This window comes from Chinchilla lanigera, unplaced genomic scaffold (assembly GCF_000276665.1).
Source record: "Chinchilla lanigera isolate Chin_1 unplaced genomic scaffold, ChiLan1.0 scaffold00017, whole genome shotgun sequence".
NCBI lineage: Eukaryota > Metazoa > Chordata > Mammalia > Rodentia > Chinchillidae > Chinchilla > Chinchilla lanigera.
The window spans coordinates 15,527,255-15,546,207 of NW_004955418.1; the positions used below are offsets into that span (position 1 = coordinate 15,527,255).

At 40.5% G+C, this 18,953-nt stretch overlaps 1 protein-coding gene across 2 annotated transcripts in view; it reads left to right on the top strand.

Moving 5' to 3' along the window:
• Positions 1–18,953, top strand: part of Lix1 (limb and CNS expressed 1) — a 65,474-nt gene that overhangs the window by 17,669 nt on the left and 28,852 nt on the right. For both annotated transcript variants that reach the window (XM_013513047.1, XM_005382220.2), the window contains exon 2: positions 14,675–14,838. In XM_013513047.1, coding sequence (XP_013368501.1) covers positions 14,675–14,838 — 164 coding nt within the window. The remainder of the gene's footprint in view (positions 1–14,674; positions 14,839–18,953) is intronic.

The window sequence follows — 18,953 nt, forward strand, 5'->3', positions numbered from 1 at the left end:
GGGGAGGGGGAGGGGGAGGAGGAGGAATACTTTCAGGCTTTTGTTAAATTTCTCTTCTGTGAATGCAAAAGCAGTGTTTATTATTTGGATGCACACAATACAGGGACCTTAAACAGTCATTTGATTTCTTTGGTACCCTCAATTGGCTTTTAATCTGCTTGAAAGCAAGCAATAATAACTGAATTTTCTCTTTTTGTTGATCAGGAAAAGTCCCTAGAGAGTTTTCTGGTCTGAGATAGATGGACATAGGAATGTTACATTTATTTAAAGAAATAAATTTGAAATGCTTTTGTCAGCTGGGGCAGCCCTTTAAATGGCACTCTACAGTTCTGCAATGTTAAATCTATCATTCTATTTTAGACAAGGTATTCACCTGATAATAGCTGTGATTTGTTTTTTAAATTTTCTTTCCTGAGTGGAAATGAATTCCATAACACTTTTTTTCTTTTTTTTCTTTTTTTTTTTTGTTTTTTTTCCAGTACCAGGAATTGAACTCCTGACCTTCTGCTTGCCAGGCAGGCGCTGTGCCACTGAGCTAAATCTCCAGCCCCCACTTTTTTTTTCTTTAAGCCTCTATTTCACATTTCAAATGAAAAATAATGAAAAGAGATTTTAAAGAAGGTGGGTTCTCAGTTGAAGTTTGATTATCTAGCTGACATTGGGCTATTGCCCGCTACATAAATGTCTGTGCTTTGTAACAAGTAGCACCGGATAGTTCCACAGCATCAGACAGAACCTCTATGCAGAGAAATTTTGGCATATCTCCTTGCTGCCTGCTATTCTTAGCCTTGTGCAATGTTCAATTTCTTTTCATTTAGTTTTCATCCATCACAACCAAAGATGAGTTGTCACAAAAACACCCCCCTCCACCCTTTTGAAGTGCTATGTGAACCTGCTACTTGTATGCCACTGCTTGACAGTTTCACATATGCTTTCTCAAAAGAAAACATGATTTCAAAATGGCTGGGCTTTCAGATCCCCATGTACATGTTAGCTTTTCAAATTACAAGAGCATCATAAGCTTACCTGCCATCTTTAAACTCGTCCTCCTATTTCACAGTAACACTAGGACATCAAGGCCTTCTCATGTGGCAGGCACTGTGCTAGCACATGTACAGCAAGCCTGTGATGTAGGTACTACTGTTATTTATAGGTAAGGAAACAGAAGCACATGGAAGCTAAGGTGATATGCCGAGGTTGAACAGCTAGTAAAGGATGAAGGCAGGATACAAATTGTCTTCCAAGTCCTTCCTAGACATTGCCTTTGGGGAATCTACAGGGAGCCTGTTAAGTAGTCACATCCAAGCAGAAGTGTGATGGGAAGCGGACAGGAGAAGCAGTTTTTTGAGGAGAGGGAACAACTTATTGAAAGGCAATCCAGTAAGCATGCACCCAGAAAGTTAGAGCCAGGCAGAGGAGGGAGATCAGGTCTCTCTAACATGCAGGCAATCAGGAACCGCTGAAGCTAACTAGCCTTGGTCTTAGATTAGTTCTAGAAGTTATGTCCTTATGGTGTGTCGGGGAAAAGTTTACATTGGCGCCTGTTGAATGTACACTTCCTGATACCTAGGTTAGGGAAAAATGCAACTTTTTTTTCATTAAAAAACCATTTGCCAACTGAGATAAGATGTGAAATTTGTGATTATCAAATTTGCATATGCAGAGAAAACACTTTCACTGACTGGAGACCAAAATCAGGACACACTTTCTAAATAAGATTGTTTAAAATTTCTTAATTGGCCAGGGGAATTGCTCAGTGGCATAAGTGCCTGCCTGGCAAGTGTGAGGTCATGAGTTCGATTCCTGGTACCAAAAAAAAAAAAAAAATCTGTCTTTGGGGCTGGGGATTTAGCTCAGAGGCACAGCGCCTGCCTGGCAAGTGCAAGGTTGTGAGTTCAATTCCCGGTACTGGAGAAAACAAACAAACAAAAAAAAGTTCTTAATTGTCAGTGCAGCTACAAAAACAAGTTAGTTTCTCACACTGACTTTAAAACTTCCATGTTAGCTTACACTAATATTTTTCCCAAATTTTGTAATAAAAAGATAAGATTAAACCTTCACTAATGTTGCTCAACTGGAGGTAAATTTCTCACATATTTGAGGTACATTAACCCTTTCATTTGGGAAAATATTATTTTGCATGAAAGATTTTACTTATATCAGATAGGTGAATGCTTTACTTCAAAGAGGACATTTTTACCCTTTGGAAACATTGAACCAAATAACAGGACGATTAAAAACATCTTAGTAATCATGAATCTGGCTACATGCTGCGTGAGAGCAAAAATCCTTGAGTCAAGCATGTTTTCCATCCCATGGTTTTTACTGTAAGTTACTTGAAATCTATAAATTTGATGATACATTTATAGTTTTCACATTTCACAGAGGAATGGGGTAGGAAGAAAGGAATGAAAACCTTGTGCAGTAAAATCCCTACATGTACTACACTGTGTCTCACCATGTAAATTGCGCCTCAAAGAGGACAATCTAGAAACAGAAAGCAAACTCCAATTTGCTACCTCGTTTTAGACTGCGTGCATCTTAATTACAATAGCTTAAGCCCTGTAACTTCAGCTTTAAACTGGGGATGTGCTTTATGCAAGCCTATGACACTAGCTTATTTAATACAACATACAGCTATTTTTATTGAAATTTCTACTAAGAGAAAAATGTAGGTATCGGTGCAGTTATCAGGGCCAAAAGGGCTATTCTTTTCTTTTACCAGTAAATATTCATTTGACAGAGTTTAAATACTGAGTGTCTCAGCCCCAGAGGAAAATTTTTCAAAGTGGAAAAAAATATATATATGTGGATCCTTCATCACTTAAGGACAAAATCTGTCCTAATGTATTAGCTGCTCATATACAAATAAGATTTAACGGGGCCAAAATTAAATATGATAGACATCCATCCTGTGAGATCAATCTGGGACCTCTTCGTGGACTGCTGTCTCATCTCACTAGAGGTTTTGTTTTTTCTTAACAGTTAAGATTTGTTAGCCTGAACTCAATTTTAACAACTTCTGAAACTCATGTGTTAAGTTACAGCCCATAATAGGATACAGCTGCCTAAGGGTGAGTTTCTAAGTTATGATCTTTCTGTTTAAATGATACGGTTTTACTGATTATGTGCTACAGATTGATTTAAGAAATGTAAGACAACTTTAGAAGCCTTTCATAAAAGAATCTTCTTATTTTAATGGATTTCATATTGAAGTTTTAACCCCATTATTTCTTTTCCTCCATGTTTAAATGCCTCTATGAGTTTAGTCAATAGAGGTAGTTAAAACAATTCTATTTGAAAAGAAAAGGGGGGAAAGATTCTTATTGAAAGTTTGACATTAATAAAATAGACAGTCATTACCCTCTCTGTAGTTCTCCGTATTTTCTTTCTGGTGTCCATGGAATGTTGTGAGTTATGGTTTTGCTTTTTCTCCCCCCATGCGATGATAATCAGTTGATCCTTATTCTGATCTCATCTCATTAAGCAGCTGTGGGAACCCATCACTTAGTCACCACTCCTTTGGCACTTGGGGCCTGGACTGTTTACATTTCCCTCATGTGGCTCTGCACTGCCTGTTATCACTTCACTGGGGGTGCTTTTGTCCACACCTACGTTGCATGTCCCTGGCAGCGTTGGACCGTCCACTTTTTGTAACCCCATGGTGCTTCCCACAGGGTCAGGCATTAGGCAGGTGCAAAGCAGATGTTTTTTGGTTACTGATTGGCTGATTTTTTTTCCCTCACAAAAAGTAGGGATAATTTTTCCCGTTATCAGGTGTTTCCCTTTATGATGAAATAAACTTTGCCAGAACTTTTCTAAGCCCGTTCATCCACTGCCACCATTATCACAGGCTAATTGCATACAGGAACAAGATGACAGCCAAATAGACAGGAAGGAGCATGGAGGAAGAGGAGCTCTGAAGATAATAAACTCGGTCACCTCAGGCAACTCAGCCAGAGAACCACCTCCAGTGGGCCATAATACAGCGGTGCAGAATCACTCTGCACACCAAATCGGCACAGTTCCCCGACTCACCCATCATTCCATTCATCCTCAGGCCCTACCTCCAACTGTGGGGTCACCAAGGGTCACACACCATGCTCTTTACAGCTGAAGTCTGTTTCTCTTACATACACCTCCGCAGATAGTTACAGCTAGTATTGAAGAGAATTCCTAAGATGACCACTTCCAGAGAGAGAAGATACACTATATACCTACAGCCACATTTGTCCAGATTTGGCCATTTGAACAAAGCACATCTGATCGACCCAAGCAACCAGTGGACTAATCTTTGGTTGGTTATGTACTATCCATAGTCCTGCAAACTCTCTTGTAAATACAGTGCAATATCAGTGCTCAGTGGAACATGGGAAAGATACATACTTCCTGATTGATTAAATAGGTTACATCAGGTTTTTATTTTATGCCGCTTTTGAGACTGGATGACATCATCTGACCCATGGTGCACACATAAACCACACATGAACTCAGGCATGCTGCTGCTGCTGTTTAAGTATAGTGTACTTAATGATGTTTTATTTTTATTTGTCTCTATGATTTTTTTCTTGCTGCTTTGTAATCTTCCTCCTCTCCCCACTGTGCTTGCAAATATACAGAAAATAGGTGTTCTTTAAATTTCCTCCACAAGTGATTTCTAGTTCAGTAATTTCAAATTCTGAAGGTGGAAATTAAACCAAGAAGGATGAATATTCTCTTTTACATATTTTGTAGAACCTCCTGAGAGGTTGCTTTTGTAAAACAATCCAAAGGCTCATAATTCCCACAGAAAAATATGTAAGGTAGGGGGCAGAGGTGAAAGAAGAAAAAAAGGCACACAAAAGAAAAAATAACTCGCTTTCCAGCTGCTGAAGGAGCTAACACAACAAGAGAGCACAACCAAAGGAGATGCTCTCTCCTGGGAACAAAGCAGGACTCCAAGTGGCCTGTGTCCCACTGTGTGTCTGTGGGTTACCTTCAAAGAACGACCACACGAAAGAAAAAGGAGCTTAGGTTTCCTGCAAGTCCTCCCAGACACACAAGCTGTGTCCATGAGATTCCATTCACCTGATGAAAGCAAAGCTTGAGGATAGTAACACAAGAGGGCGCTTGGCTGGTCAGTGTCCTCTGTTCTGCCAGGCCCAGCACAAGCTCCAGGCACTTGAGTTTTCAACCCAGTTTGCCTAAGTGAAAAAAAAAATCAATATCCAGTCTTGAGTCTTTCCCTTAAATTGTCTGGGGGTTCCTTTCCTATTTTTCCTCAACAAAATGAAGAAATGAAATTGGTAAGCATAAGTTCCACATGACTGAACTGCTAGAATAAAAATACTAATTAACTTTATTTTAAAATAACACCTGCTAAGGGTAATTTAATTAAAGGTCATATTAAAATATTACATAGCATAAATCCATCTGTTCAGAGGCAGAGAAGCAATTTGAAAATATGCTAATCATCTTGAAAATTTCTTAATGATTTATCCTTAAATGGCAGCCTTTCCAATTTGTCTTTAATTGGTTTTGGCAAGGGATATTTTACTCGGCTACCTATAATTACTCCTTATGTAAGGCCTAAAGAAACTGGTTCTTTCCCGATGGATGTATGACAGGTTTTTAACATCTTCTTTTTACAGACAAATGATTAATCTTCTATGTAGAGTTTAGGTAAGATTTAGGTAACTAAAATGGGCAGCAAAATACACTGTTTCTATTTTCATGGGGCAAATCCAATTATTGAACATTAATTTAAAATGAAAGTTAATTCCTCTCTGCAGTTGTAGTAGAGCAGGACCACTGCCTTTACCACCCAATAGAAAGTGAAAAATTGGCTACTGAGAGGCTGAGGCAGAAAAATTGTAAGTTCGGGACTAGCCTGGCAACCCTGTATCAAAAACATAAAGTAAAAAATTGGGATAAAATCCATGTTTTCAGATCTTGTAACATGTAGCATTTCATTTATTTGTTGGCTACTATGGAACTTTGACTTTAACGGAGAATGTTATGAAAAGACCTTTCTGTTTCCATCGTTGAACTCTTCCTACATCTTGAAAAGAAATAGCATGATGTGTTCAATTAGAGAATTTTCAGACTTGTAGGCTATTTTTAGAGTACCTAGTGGTACAGTTTCCAATCCAGGAATACTTGCTTTCAAAGATGCAATATGCAAATATACAATCACGCTTTTGATTGCTGTATCTAGTCACAAGTAATAGTTAACACTCTAGTACTTACCATGTGTGAGCCTCGTTGTGAATATTTTCCATTTTAAGATTTACAACAACCCTGGGAGGTGAGTAGTGCTGTCCACAGAGGAGGAACTGAAGCACAGAGCTGCCAGGTGTCTGCATAGGTGGGAGTCAAACCCAGGCAGCCTTACTCCAGAGAAAAGGAGTCAGACTATTCAGTAAAGTGCTTGTCTGTTAATTAAAAAATGGAGAGATGAGATGTAGTCTTTTGATTGTGTGTGAACTAGAGCCTACATTTAAGGTCTCTTCTACAGCATATGCTATAATCTACTGGACACTTAAATTCTCAAGGTCTCACATGCTTCTATATGGAAGCACAGATTGTGTGTCCATATGGGTATCTCCATCATGTTCAACTTCTACAAATATAAAATATATATTTTTCTTAGGATAAAATCTTTGAGTATCCAGTTATCAATGTCTTTCTTGGAACAGGCTTCAGGCTTTTACCAGACTGTAAAAAGGGACTCTTGCTTGCTTCATCTTCTACCCACTTCTCGTGGATTTCTGTACCCATGCTCCTCTGGTCTACCTTGAGCCTCCAGATGCACAAGAGTAACTGCACACTCTCTGTAAGTGTCTGGGCCCATCCTGGGGCTCTACCACTTTATAGGTGAAGCTACCAACCACAACCTGCACAGCACCCCAGGCAAGGGCAAAGGGCAAAGGACTCTGGGTTTCTGACTTTGTCTTCCACTTGGGGTAAACCTGGGACATCAGGCCAATAGAGTTATTTATAATCACTAAAGAAGCTAAGTCCTCTTACACCATCCCTTGTCAAATCTGACCCCCTTCCTAGCGGCACCCTTTCTTGTCTCTCCTGAAACATAGCTTCTTTACCACCTTTTGCATGGTGGAAAGGGTTCCATGTATGGGCTACACACTAAGTTGACAGGAGACAGGTTAGCAGGGGGAAAATGTATTTAATGATATACATATATAAAGGGTTCTCACAAAATGTGGGACTCGAAGGATTGTCAAGTTAATATAGCATCTTGAGTTATGGAAAGAAATAGTGGTTTGGGGATTCTAAGGGTGGTGGAGCCATGAGTTATGGGAGAGGTAGGGAGGAAATGTACAGTGGATCAAGGCTGATTTTTGCAGATAAAAGTCTCTCTGGTAGTAACAGTTGTCTCAGAGCAGTCCTAAAAGAATAGTTCGTATGGACATCTTATCAACCTTCAATCTTCTCTCCTGTGATCTTTTCTCCTGTGATAGATTCCTGGGAGAGGAGGGATGAGCTGCTTTTGGAGGCCCCATCTTTAGGCAGACAAAGGGAGCTCCAAGAGCTCAGAGCTCTGCCTACATCCCCCAGTTATATCAATCAAAGTAATCAGCACGGCAATGTGTCGTGTTTCGGGGAGTTGTCTTCTGAATTTCTTCACTCCTTACACAGTTCTTCAGTGAGGGCATAATTATTTCTCTTACTCCTGTTTAATGCCACCCTCACTCCCTGGGGAGCACACTTTCTCTCATTCCCCCAAACCTGTCTAAACCTCCTTCCTCTGGGAAGAGCTCAGCTTGGGTTCACCTCCTATCTAGTTTTTCCTTACAATCAGCCCACGTTCATCTACGTTCCTCTTGCATTTATGCGATTACTTTGCCACAAATCGTTAAACTTTAAATATTTCTTTAACCTCATCTCTGTTCTACAATTTAGCACTCTAATATTTTCACTAATTATATGATGAATACATTATTTTTCCAGCTGGATTGTAAATCTCTGTGGGCAGAGAGACCTGTCATGAACTTCTTTATTTCTTCGTATTATCAAGGTCAGAGCTGACACATAGACTGTCTGTGCCACACTGCTGGTTAATTATGGTGCTCTGTTCTACTGAGCCCAGAAACTATTTTTAAATCCTTTTCAACAGAGCACCCCAGGAAGTTCACATAAATCAGAGTTGGCTTCCAAGACAGAAGTACTATCATTCCCGTTTAGGGTTTTCCTAAGCCATAATTATTATAAAGGTGCAATCCAAGCAAACAAGAAGCCAGCAATCACGTGTCTATTCTGACAAGACTTCACCTTTTTGTACCCTCTGCCACCTCCAGTTGGGGCATGGTTGCCACCATCACACTTAACCTGCATGAACACCATGGAAGTTCATACATAAAAATTCCAGTTACAGAAGAAAATCCTTACCTATACATGCATCTTAGTGAACTTCACCGACTTACACATTCATTCAATTGCACTACAATGTTTGGACTACAGTGTGCTTAGATTACAAATAAATTTAAGGACTGCTTCTAGGTGAATAACCCTGTGCTGGATACCACAGAGACTGCAGAGAAGAATGAACTAGAGTTTCTGCCCTTTAGAATCCCACAGTCTGCTGTGAGTTAAGTCACAGAAAACTGTACTCTATGAGATGAATTGTTACCACAAGTTGTTTCATTCCTCTGGCCAGAAGGAAGTCCAGCCAAGTCTGACTTGATAAATTTAGCCAGGAGCACCATATCCATTTTATTAGCATGGTTTATAGGAGATTAAGTGCTAAGACACAGGGCGGCTAATGGAATCGGAGCTCAGAAAAGGAGATGCCTGTTGGCTGGAAGTGGTGGGTGAGGCATGACGGAGGAGGTGGTGTTTCCTCTGCAGTGTGGAAGTGAACAGGATGGAAGGAGAGGGAGAGGCAGAAATAACACTTAAGATAGGAGAGAGAATTTCAACTGAGGCAGATAAGAAGCACCAGGCATTTGATGACCAGTAGAGAATGTCCCAAATGAAACCGATGGAGGATTTCTGCAGGAGAGGGTCCGAGGCACGATAGCCAAGGTGGGGGTTCATTGTGGATGTCACTATCATAGCTGAGAAAGTCTTTGTTATAAAAAAGGAAAGTAGAGGAGGGGAGAAATGTAAACCTCACTTATAGGAGACACGTTGGGAGATTTAATTACTACTCTGAGAGTTCAGTCATGTTCAAATTTCAAAGCACGCTGAAGGAAGTAGCCTTGCAAATGTCTACAAACTACACAGCAATTTGTCTGCTTGTTGATACTCAAGATATTCTGAAATGCTGACTGGGTCTGTCTATCATTGTGACCCTGAAAGCAATTCTAGGCAGGGGAATGGATTAAGAAATTTGAGCATGGGGCTGGGGATTTAGCTCAGGGACACAGTGCCTGCCTGGCAAGCATGAGGTCATGAGTTCGATTCCCGGTACTGGAAAAAAGAAATTTGAGTGTAACCCCAGCTTCAGCCATTTGATGTTCTATTTCTTTATAGAAATTTTTATCAAACATCAGTTTCCATGACAAAAGCAAAACCAAAAGATGAACTGTGTTCAATGCTGCACCAAAAGTGCTATTTGATTTGTCTTGATGCCAGCTTCAGCCAAATTTTGTCCTGTGTGCTTCCTCTAGGCCTCCAGCTAAGGATCACTCCCACCCGCATGTCTGGTGTCCACATTTACCTGGTGACACATTTATTTTGTCCTGGTTGTGGATGAAGCCTTTTTCCTTAAGTGTTCATTGACAGGGTAGAAACTTCAAAAGGGCAGTTATTAAACTTTGAGAGAAATAAAGCACAGCTACAAATGATGTGTTCTCCACTCCAGCTTCCAGACCCAAGATAGAAAGCACAATCAGGCCAAGAGACCTGACCTTACCTTTTTCTTATACCTTCTGCCTGCAAAGCCTCCTCTAGCCCCTCCACAGTCCGTAGTAATTTCCTCTTACTCCTCTTGAGGTCCCTTCTTCATCAGCTTTTCTTGAAAGAAGAGACTGGAACAGGAGACCTGGTTCCAGCCCCTCTTACTCACACAGTTGAGGATATTTATACCATTCTTTTAAGCTAGAGCTGAGTGCTGCTGGTTGTTGTAAGGAGGCCAATCCACATGAACAGAGAATGCTCATTCAGTAAGACATCTCTGTGCTAGAACCACATCACGGCACTAGCAGAGAGAGGTAGGCATGAAAATGACTTCAGTTCCATTATATTAGAGAGTATCTTGGGATGAGCAAGAACATAGACTAAACACTCATAACCAGGTTAGGGTTAGGCTTTGTAGCCATGTAATTGTACCTTGAGCCTCTTTTATTTATCATTTTTAAGTTGTAGGTGATAATATGTATTTCAGTGAGGTGTTGTAAGGTATAAATGAGAAATACATAGTAGCTGGCACGTAAGTACATGATCACGGAGGTGGGTTTAGCCATTTCTTCCTACAGCAGGATTTCTCACACTTTAACGTGCCTACAGTCACACATTATTCTATGACTGTGAATCAGTTTTAAAATGAAGAGCTGGTGCAGTGTGCCTGGGGTAAGGCCTGAGGTCCTGCATTTCTAACAAGTCACCAAATGATGTCCAGGATGATGCTCAGGGGACTGACAGCACTTGAGATAGCAAAAGCTTAGAAATGATCTTGTTTTTGTTTCCATTACTGATACGTTCATGATAGAGATGAATCTTGAAAAAATGAGGAGGTGCCACTCAAGAAGACAATAGACTAGAAAGGAGGACATTCCAAGAGGGTGAAAAGAAGTATGGGCCAGTACTGTAAGACACACAGGGGATGAGAAGCCTGGAGGGGGAACCTGGGGAAAGCAATGTAAGAATGAAAGAGTGTACCAAGGCACAGGGCCTGCTACACCTTTCTAAGGAGTTGTTTACCCTACAGATAATGAAGGAACGAAGAGAGGATTTATTTGCGGTGATGTATGAGTGTGAGCCAATGCAGCAAAGGCAGGATGGACTGAGAAGAAGTCCTAGCTGCGGAGACATCAAGGATACGGAGCTGACAAGATCTGGGCATTTATGAGATATGGAAAGGAGAAACGAAATGTAAATTTCCTTTTATGTTTCTGATTTAGGTGACTATGTAGATGATAATATCAGTGTCCAAGGAATACAATAGGAAGGAAAATAATTTAGAAGGCAGCAATGAACTTACGGAAAATAAAATGACTTGAATTTGTACAACACTGTACAAATGGAAGTCTCTAATAGCAAAGTTGGGGCTACAGATGGGAGAAGGGTTTGGGAACTGTCGTTGTACATTATGGTATGTAGTATCGCAGAAATTTCAAGGACAGTAGTAGAGAAAGAAGCAAGAGAAAATAAGATAAGATTCTCCTGGGAACTTACAGAAGGGAATGAACAGCAGAAGAAAAACACATGGAAGAAAATAGGAGAAATATTTAGAAAGAGAGAGCTATAATTAAGGAGAAATAGTGCCCAAAAAGCTTGGATGAGGGTTTCTAGAAAAAATTGATAACTGTATCAAACGCAGTGAATAAGGTCTGAAAATTAGGAACTGGTGTTATTTGTTAAAGTACTTTTGGCGAGATAATGTAGAAGGAAGAATCCAGATTGCTTCTTCCTTCAGTGGGTTAAATACCAGCGGGATTTAAGGAAGCAAAAATAGTTGTAGAATATTCATTCTAGCAGGCTGGCTATAATGGGAAAGTTTTAATAACCTTTAAAAGTTTTAATAAGCCAGAAATAGTTCCAAGACTGAGTGTCTCATTTAATTGATTGATTAATTCATTTATTAATTCATTCATTCATAATCTGAAGCATACTTATGGCTACTGAGAAGGAAAAATTAAGAGGAAGCATTTAAGAATAAGCCAAATGCTTGACTAAGAGAACAATGCCCAGGAGAAGCAGCACAAATCATCTGAGTCTGTGGGAAATTAGGTAGAGCTGGGCAGGTGCGCAGACGGATGCCTCGATGTAGGGATGGAGTTTACACAGTTGGTAGGTCTAGTTTATTCTGCAGCATAGAAGGCAGATTCACTGACTGCATGCACCTGGAGACTGAAACTGTATCATGAGGCTCAGCCTCAAACTTAGCTGGTTTTTTCCAACAGTACTTGACCCTCTTCTCACACTTGCTTTGCAATTGTCCATAAACTTTGCTTATGCTACCTCACAAAAATAAAGCAGCATGTGTTTCCTAGAGCATCCTCTGATATACTTACTGATCTTTGGAATTTCAAACCGCAAGCTGGCCTTTTTCTTCCTGCACTCCATTCTTCTGCTTGTCCAGTCAACAAGAGGAGATAGAGATAGAAAGACGGATTGTGTGTTGTATGTATATATGTTTCACTCTTTAAGGGTGATGACATCTGTAGGATCATCAAAGAAATCTTCCAAGGTAACAAAATGAAAAATTTTTAACTGCTGCTTTTATTTATGCAGAAATCTTACTGGGAAGGTACCTTCCAACTCTTTACTCCAAATAGTTGTTATGTGCCAAAACCCTAGTGTTCATTTTACCTAGATAACGGTGAGTCCTCAATTTCCTACTCCATTTCTTAGCCAAATGTCACTCAATAACGAACCATCTTCAAATAGCCTAGCAGAGCAATGCTGGCTTTAGTTTTAGGCTTCAATTTTCTGAACATCTCTGGTGAATTCTGAAAATTAACTTCAAGTACAGATACAAATTGACCAGCTCATAAATTTTTGTCTTCTCAGAACTGGATGGAGGAGGACAGAAACAAAATACAGTTCTAATTCTACTTGGAGTTACATCAACTGCTAGAAATAAGTACTGTTGCAAGTATTTTTAAATAAGTCAGAACTCTGTGATCAATTCTCAACTTGACCTTTAAGATATGTTTTAACTAATTCAATTATCACTCCTGACAGGCTTATATTTTCAGTTTATTTCCCCAAACACTTCTTAAACACCAAACACTGCAGTTTTTCATAGACACGGGCACCTAATTTTGGGAGTGTCTCCAGAATTTACTGAACTGCTCATCACGAAGCTGACGGGTGACTTAGGAAGGGGGTGCAGGGGCCCAGTGCTCTGGTAAACAGATTAGAAAGTGGTTGTGTAATGTTTTTGCCTCCATATAAAACTCAGAAAATACCAATATCCTCTAGCTTGAAGCACATCCAAAAGTATATTTAAAGTAGTGACAAAAGGCATAGACACTGTGTTGCACAAAAAAAAGTTTGAAAGACGAAAAACTACCCTGAGATCGGAGAGTTATCTGTGTTAGTGCACTGTCACACCACACAAGAGATGCCAGTTCAAAATGGCTCAAGGGAAAAACAGACTAAGCTGTTCCACATAACGCAGAGTTAATCAAGAAATCTGGATCTGGGCAAAGCTCTAACGCTGTGTCGTCAGAACTCGTCTTTTTCCATCTCCCTGCTCTGCTCTTTGCTATGCACTTTCTTCACAAGGCTGCTTTCTTTCTTGCTCAGGCAGAGCCATGCTTACCAGCAATCCCCACAGTCTCCTAGTGATAAATAGGAATTTCCAACGAAAGACCTAGTCTCATTGCCCCTAAATGACTTGACTTTGACCAAATCCCCAGTTTCACTCCTGGAGACTACATGGAACTTCACCTCGCTCCACACAAGAAGGTGGGCAAATGCCAGATGGGCCGAAGCAACAGATGTCCAAGGCTGTTTTCAAAGATGTGGTGGGCTCTCAAGAGGGTAAGGAGGTAAACTGATACAAAGCCCCAGAAATAAGAAGCAAAGCCCCTGCGTGGACCTTATGGGAGAGCAGATCTCAGCTCACCTTTCCACAGAACCATTCCAAGTTGAAACAAGCTGCCTCCGAGGTGCCAGGTTCAGGCCTTTGCACAAGCGCAGGGACAGGCCGGACAGGCAGCGGTCGGGAGGGCTGGAAAGGAGTCCCAGCACTAGGAAGAGCTTTGCCTACATGACCCACAAGGTCACTTTTGACTCTACAATTCTATTTTCCTTGTTAATTTCCACAATTCAATTTGCAGTACAGGATAAACAAACCAACCTAATTTGATCTGGAACTTCTGCAGGCTATCACAGGTCACTTAATCTAAAACACATGGCTCTAGCCATTGCTGTTTTCTGAAGTCACTGAACAGGCCTCGTCCTTAACAAAGTCTCTGAGTTATTAGTTTCACTCATGGCTTTTTCCAGCCTCCTGCTTACTTCCCAGTTGCCTGTCATCCTCCTTTAGAGTGGGATGGAGGGAACATGAATGATTTGTCTTCCTTAATTTCTCCTCTTAAATCTTATAAACATGAAGTCCAGAGTAAAATTACTTTGCTTACGTCTTTACTTCACAATTTGGCTTCATTTTGCAGATTTTAGAGCCCAAGAGCAATGGGAGAAAGAGCCAGAGAATTACAGTTCTAGGCAGTCTGCTAAGGCAAGTTCTCAAACACAGAAGAGTGAGATTTTTCAATTTGTAAAGCAAATTTGATATGATACAATCCTGTCAGAGTGCCCAAACTACTTCTTGATGTTACTCCTTAAGAAATATATACATGTGCATTTAAGTGATATATTTTAACCTACTTTAAATATATTTGAATAAAGTATATTCTTTCATAGCTGGAAGCAGCCCCACTACACACATTCTCTGCTTAAACTGAAACTGCCAGTTACAGAATGCAGCTTCAGATAAAATTTTGTTTTTGCCAGAGTACATCCATCCTTAATCGTTCATGATGTCTCTTGTCTTTTTCAGTGAACGTTGTATCAATGTTACAGGAATTCTGGGAAAGCAAGCAGCAGCAGAAGGCCACCTTCCCAAGTGAAGGCGTGGTGGTCTACGAGTCTCTGCCGTCTTCTGGGCCTCCCTTTGTGAGTTACGTGACGCTCCCAGGAGGGAGCTGCTTTGGCAACTTTCAGGTAAGAAGCAACTGTCAATTCATCAGTGAAAGTAAGTTGGATTAAAATGGAACAAATCCTTAAAGGGGCAAATTTTCTTGGATCTAGGGAATGAAGCTATGTCATATTTAATCACATATACCAGAAAATCAGTTAAATGTTCCAATTTTTAAAAATGGAAGTGTTTTATATGAGGATGTGCCCTGATATTTCTTTCTGGAAAATGAACTTTATAGCACAGTGTTTTATTTGCCAGCTAGCTGCTGCTCTTTTCCTTCTATTTTTTTTTTAAATAAAACTTACCATACTGCAAAACGGTTTCAAAGCCCTTTTATCAGGGCCTTCCCATCAGTAGGAATCTCTACTTTGGAAATCAAATGCTAATCAGTTTACTCCACACACCAAAGCATGAACCAGCAGCAAAGCGAGGGGTGCCACAGGGTTCATTCAAGTGCGCGTGCTGAGCCTACCTTCTCTTCTGTCACCATCTACCCTTGAGAAACTTAACTTCTCTTCTCTCCCCACCTTGGAGTTGAGAACTACTATCCACAGGATTGGCTGGAAGTCCTATGAAATACATATGTACTAATGTGATTAGCACAATGTCTGGTACCTCATAAGTATTCCACATACTGTTTTTATAATGATAAAGAACCTTCCAGTTGGTTAAATGTTTCTGATGGGGTGTAAATGATGATGCATTTCTAGCTGTATACCAACTTACACAAAAACACTTGCTAGCATTACCATCCATATCTGCTTTCCCAGTGTATGAAACAAATTCTCATTGAGTAACAAGAAAATACCAAGCAGCGGCCTGAGGATATCATGCATACCCTGAGGAAATCAATGTACAAAAAAACTTTATGGTAATTACAGAGTGATATCCAAGGGTCAGTGAAAGCACAAAGAAGGGAACTTCTAGATTTAGCAGTCCCCTTTATAAGTACCTCGTTAATGTAATAAACTATCTCTCAATTTTCAGTACCTTGCAAAGATGTTTTATTTATAGTTTCAGGACATTATGAAACCCATAAACAATCAAGTTCATCTCTTAGCTTTGACAACTAAGAAGCCCAGAGGTAAATTTCAGTGTAGCTCTATGCAGTGTAAGTCTAGAGAATTGAATATCAATCATTTTTAAGACTATCGTAGTACCTGGTATTGTTTATATTTTTATCTTTACTCTCCCTTTGAATTTAGTGCCTGACTCATCTGTTTTATCCTGGTACCTGATGTATCTGTTTTCTATTTTGACAAATCCTTTGTAGAGTAAGGAAAGTGCATACTTTAATAAACAGACTCACTAACCTATGCTGCCTAGGAGAAATCAAAGGATTCCTAGGAAATGTAAATGCAAGCAGAGACATTCGGCTGAGGGTATCCTGGCTAGTTGGGAAAGAAGAGGTGGAATTCTCTGTGTGAGGAAAGCTGTGTGCAAAGCAACGAGCAAGAAGAAAGCATAGGCACTTTCCTAATTGTGAGAGCGACAGTCTGTGGGGCAAGATCCCTCAGGAAAGGATGGTTAGGCATGTACATCAAACCCTAAGGGACCATCACACATTGCACAGGAGTGTGGGTTTCACACTATATAAAATCAGAACCCCCAGAGGTGAGTGCTGTATTCAGATGTCTTTCAGAAAGGTTACTCTGACCTGAAGATGCTTTAGAGCTACATAAAGCTGAAGACTGAGAGGCCGATAGGAAGTGAGCAGTGAGTGGCAGGAAGGTGAGCTGCAGAGCCAGCCAAGTCCGGTGGGAAAGAGGAAAGAACATCAGGAGGCGTGGGAGGTAGCATGACACCACAGTGTTGGATTTAGTCACTGAGCAAAAAACAAGAGGAGGAGAAGTACCTGGAAGAAAGGGATGGAGCCAGTGTCCAGCACCTGGAAGACCCTGGCAGAGATGTGCAACCAGCTAAGAGCATGGGACCCGAGACTAAAGCAATGATGCAAACTGTGTGTCCACCTTTCTGAGCAGGAGCTGTCTGTACCACTGCCAATGTCTGCTATGCAGAAGAAGATCTAAAAACAAATGACCTTAGGAGTGGTTTCAGGGGGGAAAGAAAAAGAAAAATATTTCTCTAAAAAATCTGAGATTGTCCAGAAAAGGACAAAGAACCAGAAGAGGGAATGGTATGGAAGCCAGGAAACGTGACCCCGTGAGACAAAGGATGCAGACTGCAGGCATCAGCCATAGTACAGAATCCACTGAGCTGCGCCCAGGAGCTGTGATAAATGCAGTGTCTTTAACAACCTTCAGAAGGGCAATTCCAGTGCAAAGTATGGGTTCCATTTCCAATGACAGAAGATTAGAGAACACGGTGGTTAGAATGGGGACAGTGCCCTTCAGTAAGGAGTTGGCAGGCTCTCTCCTATTCTTGTGGTAAATTTCACTGAAGACACGGGGGCTATCTAGTCCCCCGTCAGGTGGGGAGTTGAAGAGAAAGCATGTTTTAGACTAACTGTCCTCAGTGGCTTTCCAACACCTAAGTTATAATTAAAGCTGGGATGGACAACTAAGACTGAGACCACTAGGCAAACAGTCCTCAAAGAGCCTGCAGTGATCTGGCAGAATCAACAAGATGAATGTCTCTTTTGGAATGTAAAAGAGCAGCAGCAGTAGAGTCTCAAGACTAAATCAAAATAGCCGACCTAGCACATTCCTCTTCCTCTTTGCTAGGCTAAAATGCCTTACAATGTCAAAGATGTACTTGAAAAGAAGTAAATCTTTTGGGCAACAAGAAAGGGTGCCACTGGAAGAGTTGAATGTTGAGGCAATTATGGGAGATGAACACAAAATCAAAACATTAGGCACAAAAATACCACAGTCTAAACATATACAGTAGAAACATTCTTTGAAAGTAAAGAAGAGCTTGACAAACCACAGGACCAGATGAACAAATGCAAAGAGCTGGAGGGTGTCCTGAGGTAATTTTAGGGCTCATTAAAGAACTGCTTTCAACACTGCTGACCCAATGAGCCAGTGAGGTGCTATCTTCCTCGCGCCTGAGTGGTAGTCAGCAGTGGATTTTGACCACTCATGAATGGAAGTGAGTTGCCTAATGAGAACAATTGCAACGAGAATCTCATAATAGAGGTTGATGTACCCCAGACACCAGTGGCAAGGATGAGGGAAAGAAGAGGGAAGAAAGGCAGCAGTTGAGGAGGAGGCTTTCTAACGCACATGTGCCTGCGGGTCCATTATTAAGGATTCCGAGGGGATGTCTGCCAGTCAACACACATCCCCAGTCATCAGAGCACCATGAGCTGTCTCATTCAGAGAAACACACTTACTCATCCAGGGACAGAGGTCTTATTGGCCACCTAAACCAATAGGCTTCCTTGTACATGAAATGTCAGTGAACTAAAGATCAGCAAACATTTGAGCAAAGCCAATGCCATATAAGATAAGGCCAAGGCAGGAAAGCAAATGAACAAAGCAATTCAGATAACACAGGATATCAGAACATAAGAGAATATTACAGCAGGAATCCTCAAAAAACTTCACAAAGATATTGATCCCTAAAACAGAAAAAAATAAGCAAGACACAAGAAAGTTAAGATGTGCTTGCCAAATTAGAACAATAGAAACAATAAATAAAAGAAAAACAAACTGACAAGTGCATACAGATGGCATGGAAACTGGTAAGGCACAGTAAAGTTAAAAACAGAAATAAAGTAAATTTTTTAGAATTTATAGCAGAAAGGCAAAGAGGTTGAAGAAGACAGTACAGGAGAGTAGATAAATCATAACAGTCAGTGTTAACAAGAGTTCCAGGAACAGCCAAAGCACTAGAGGAAAGGACATAACAAAAGCAGTTACTTTCTTTCAAGTAAAGAAAATCACAAGTTTTCAGATTGAAATGACCCTCCCCATGGGCAGCAGGATCATGGCAAGAGCTATAGCTACGCAGGATTTACGGAAAGCATTCTGCTTAAAAGGTGGATCTACATTTACACATTCTTCTGTTTTGGAAATCATACTGAATAGACAGGGAGCTTCAGGGACACTTTAGGAGAGCTGATGAAATGGAGCAAATCCTGGCAAACTTGACAGACAAAACCCAAAAACTATCTTTGGAAAGATAAAAAGACAAAACTTTGGCATGTCTGGTTAAGGAAAAACCAAGACGT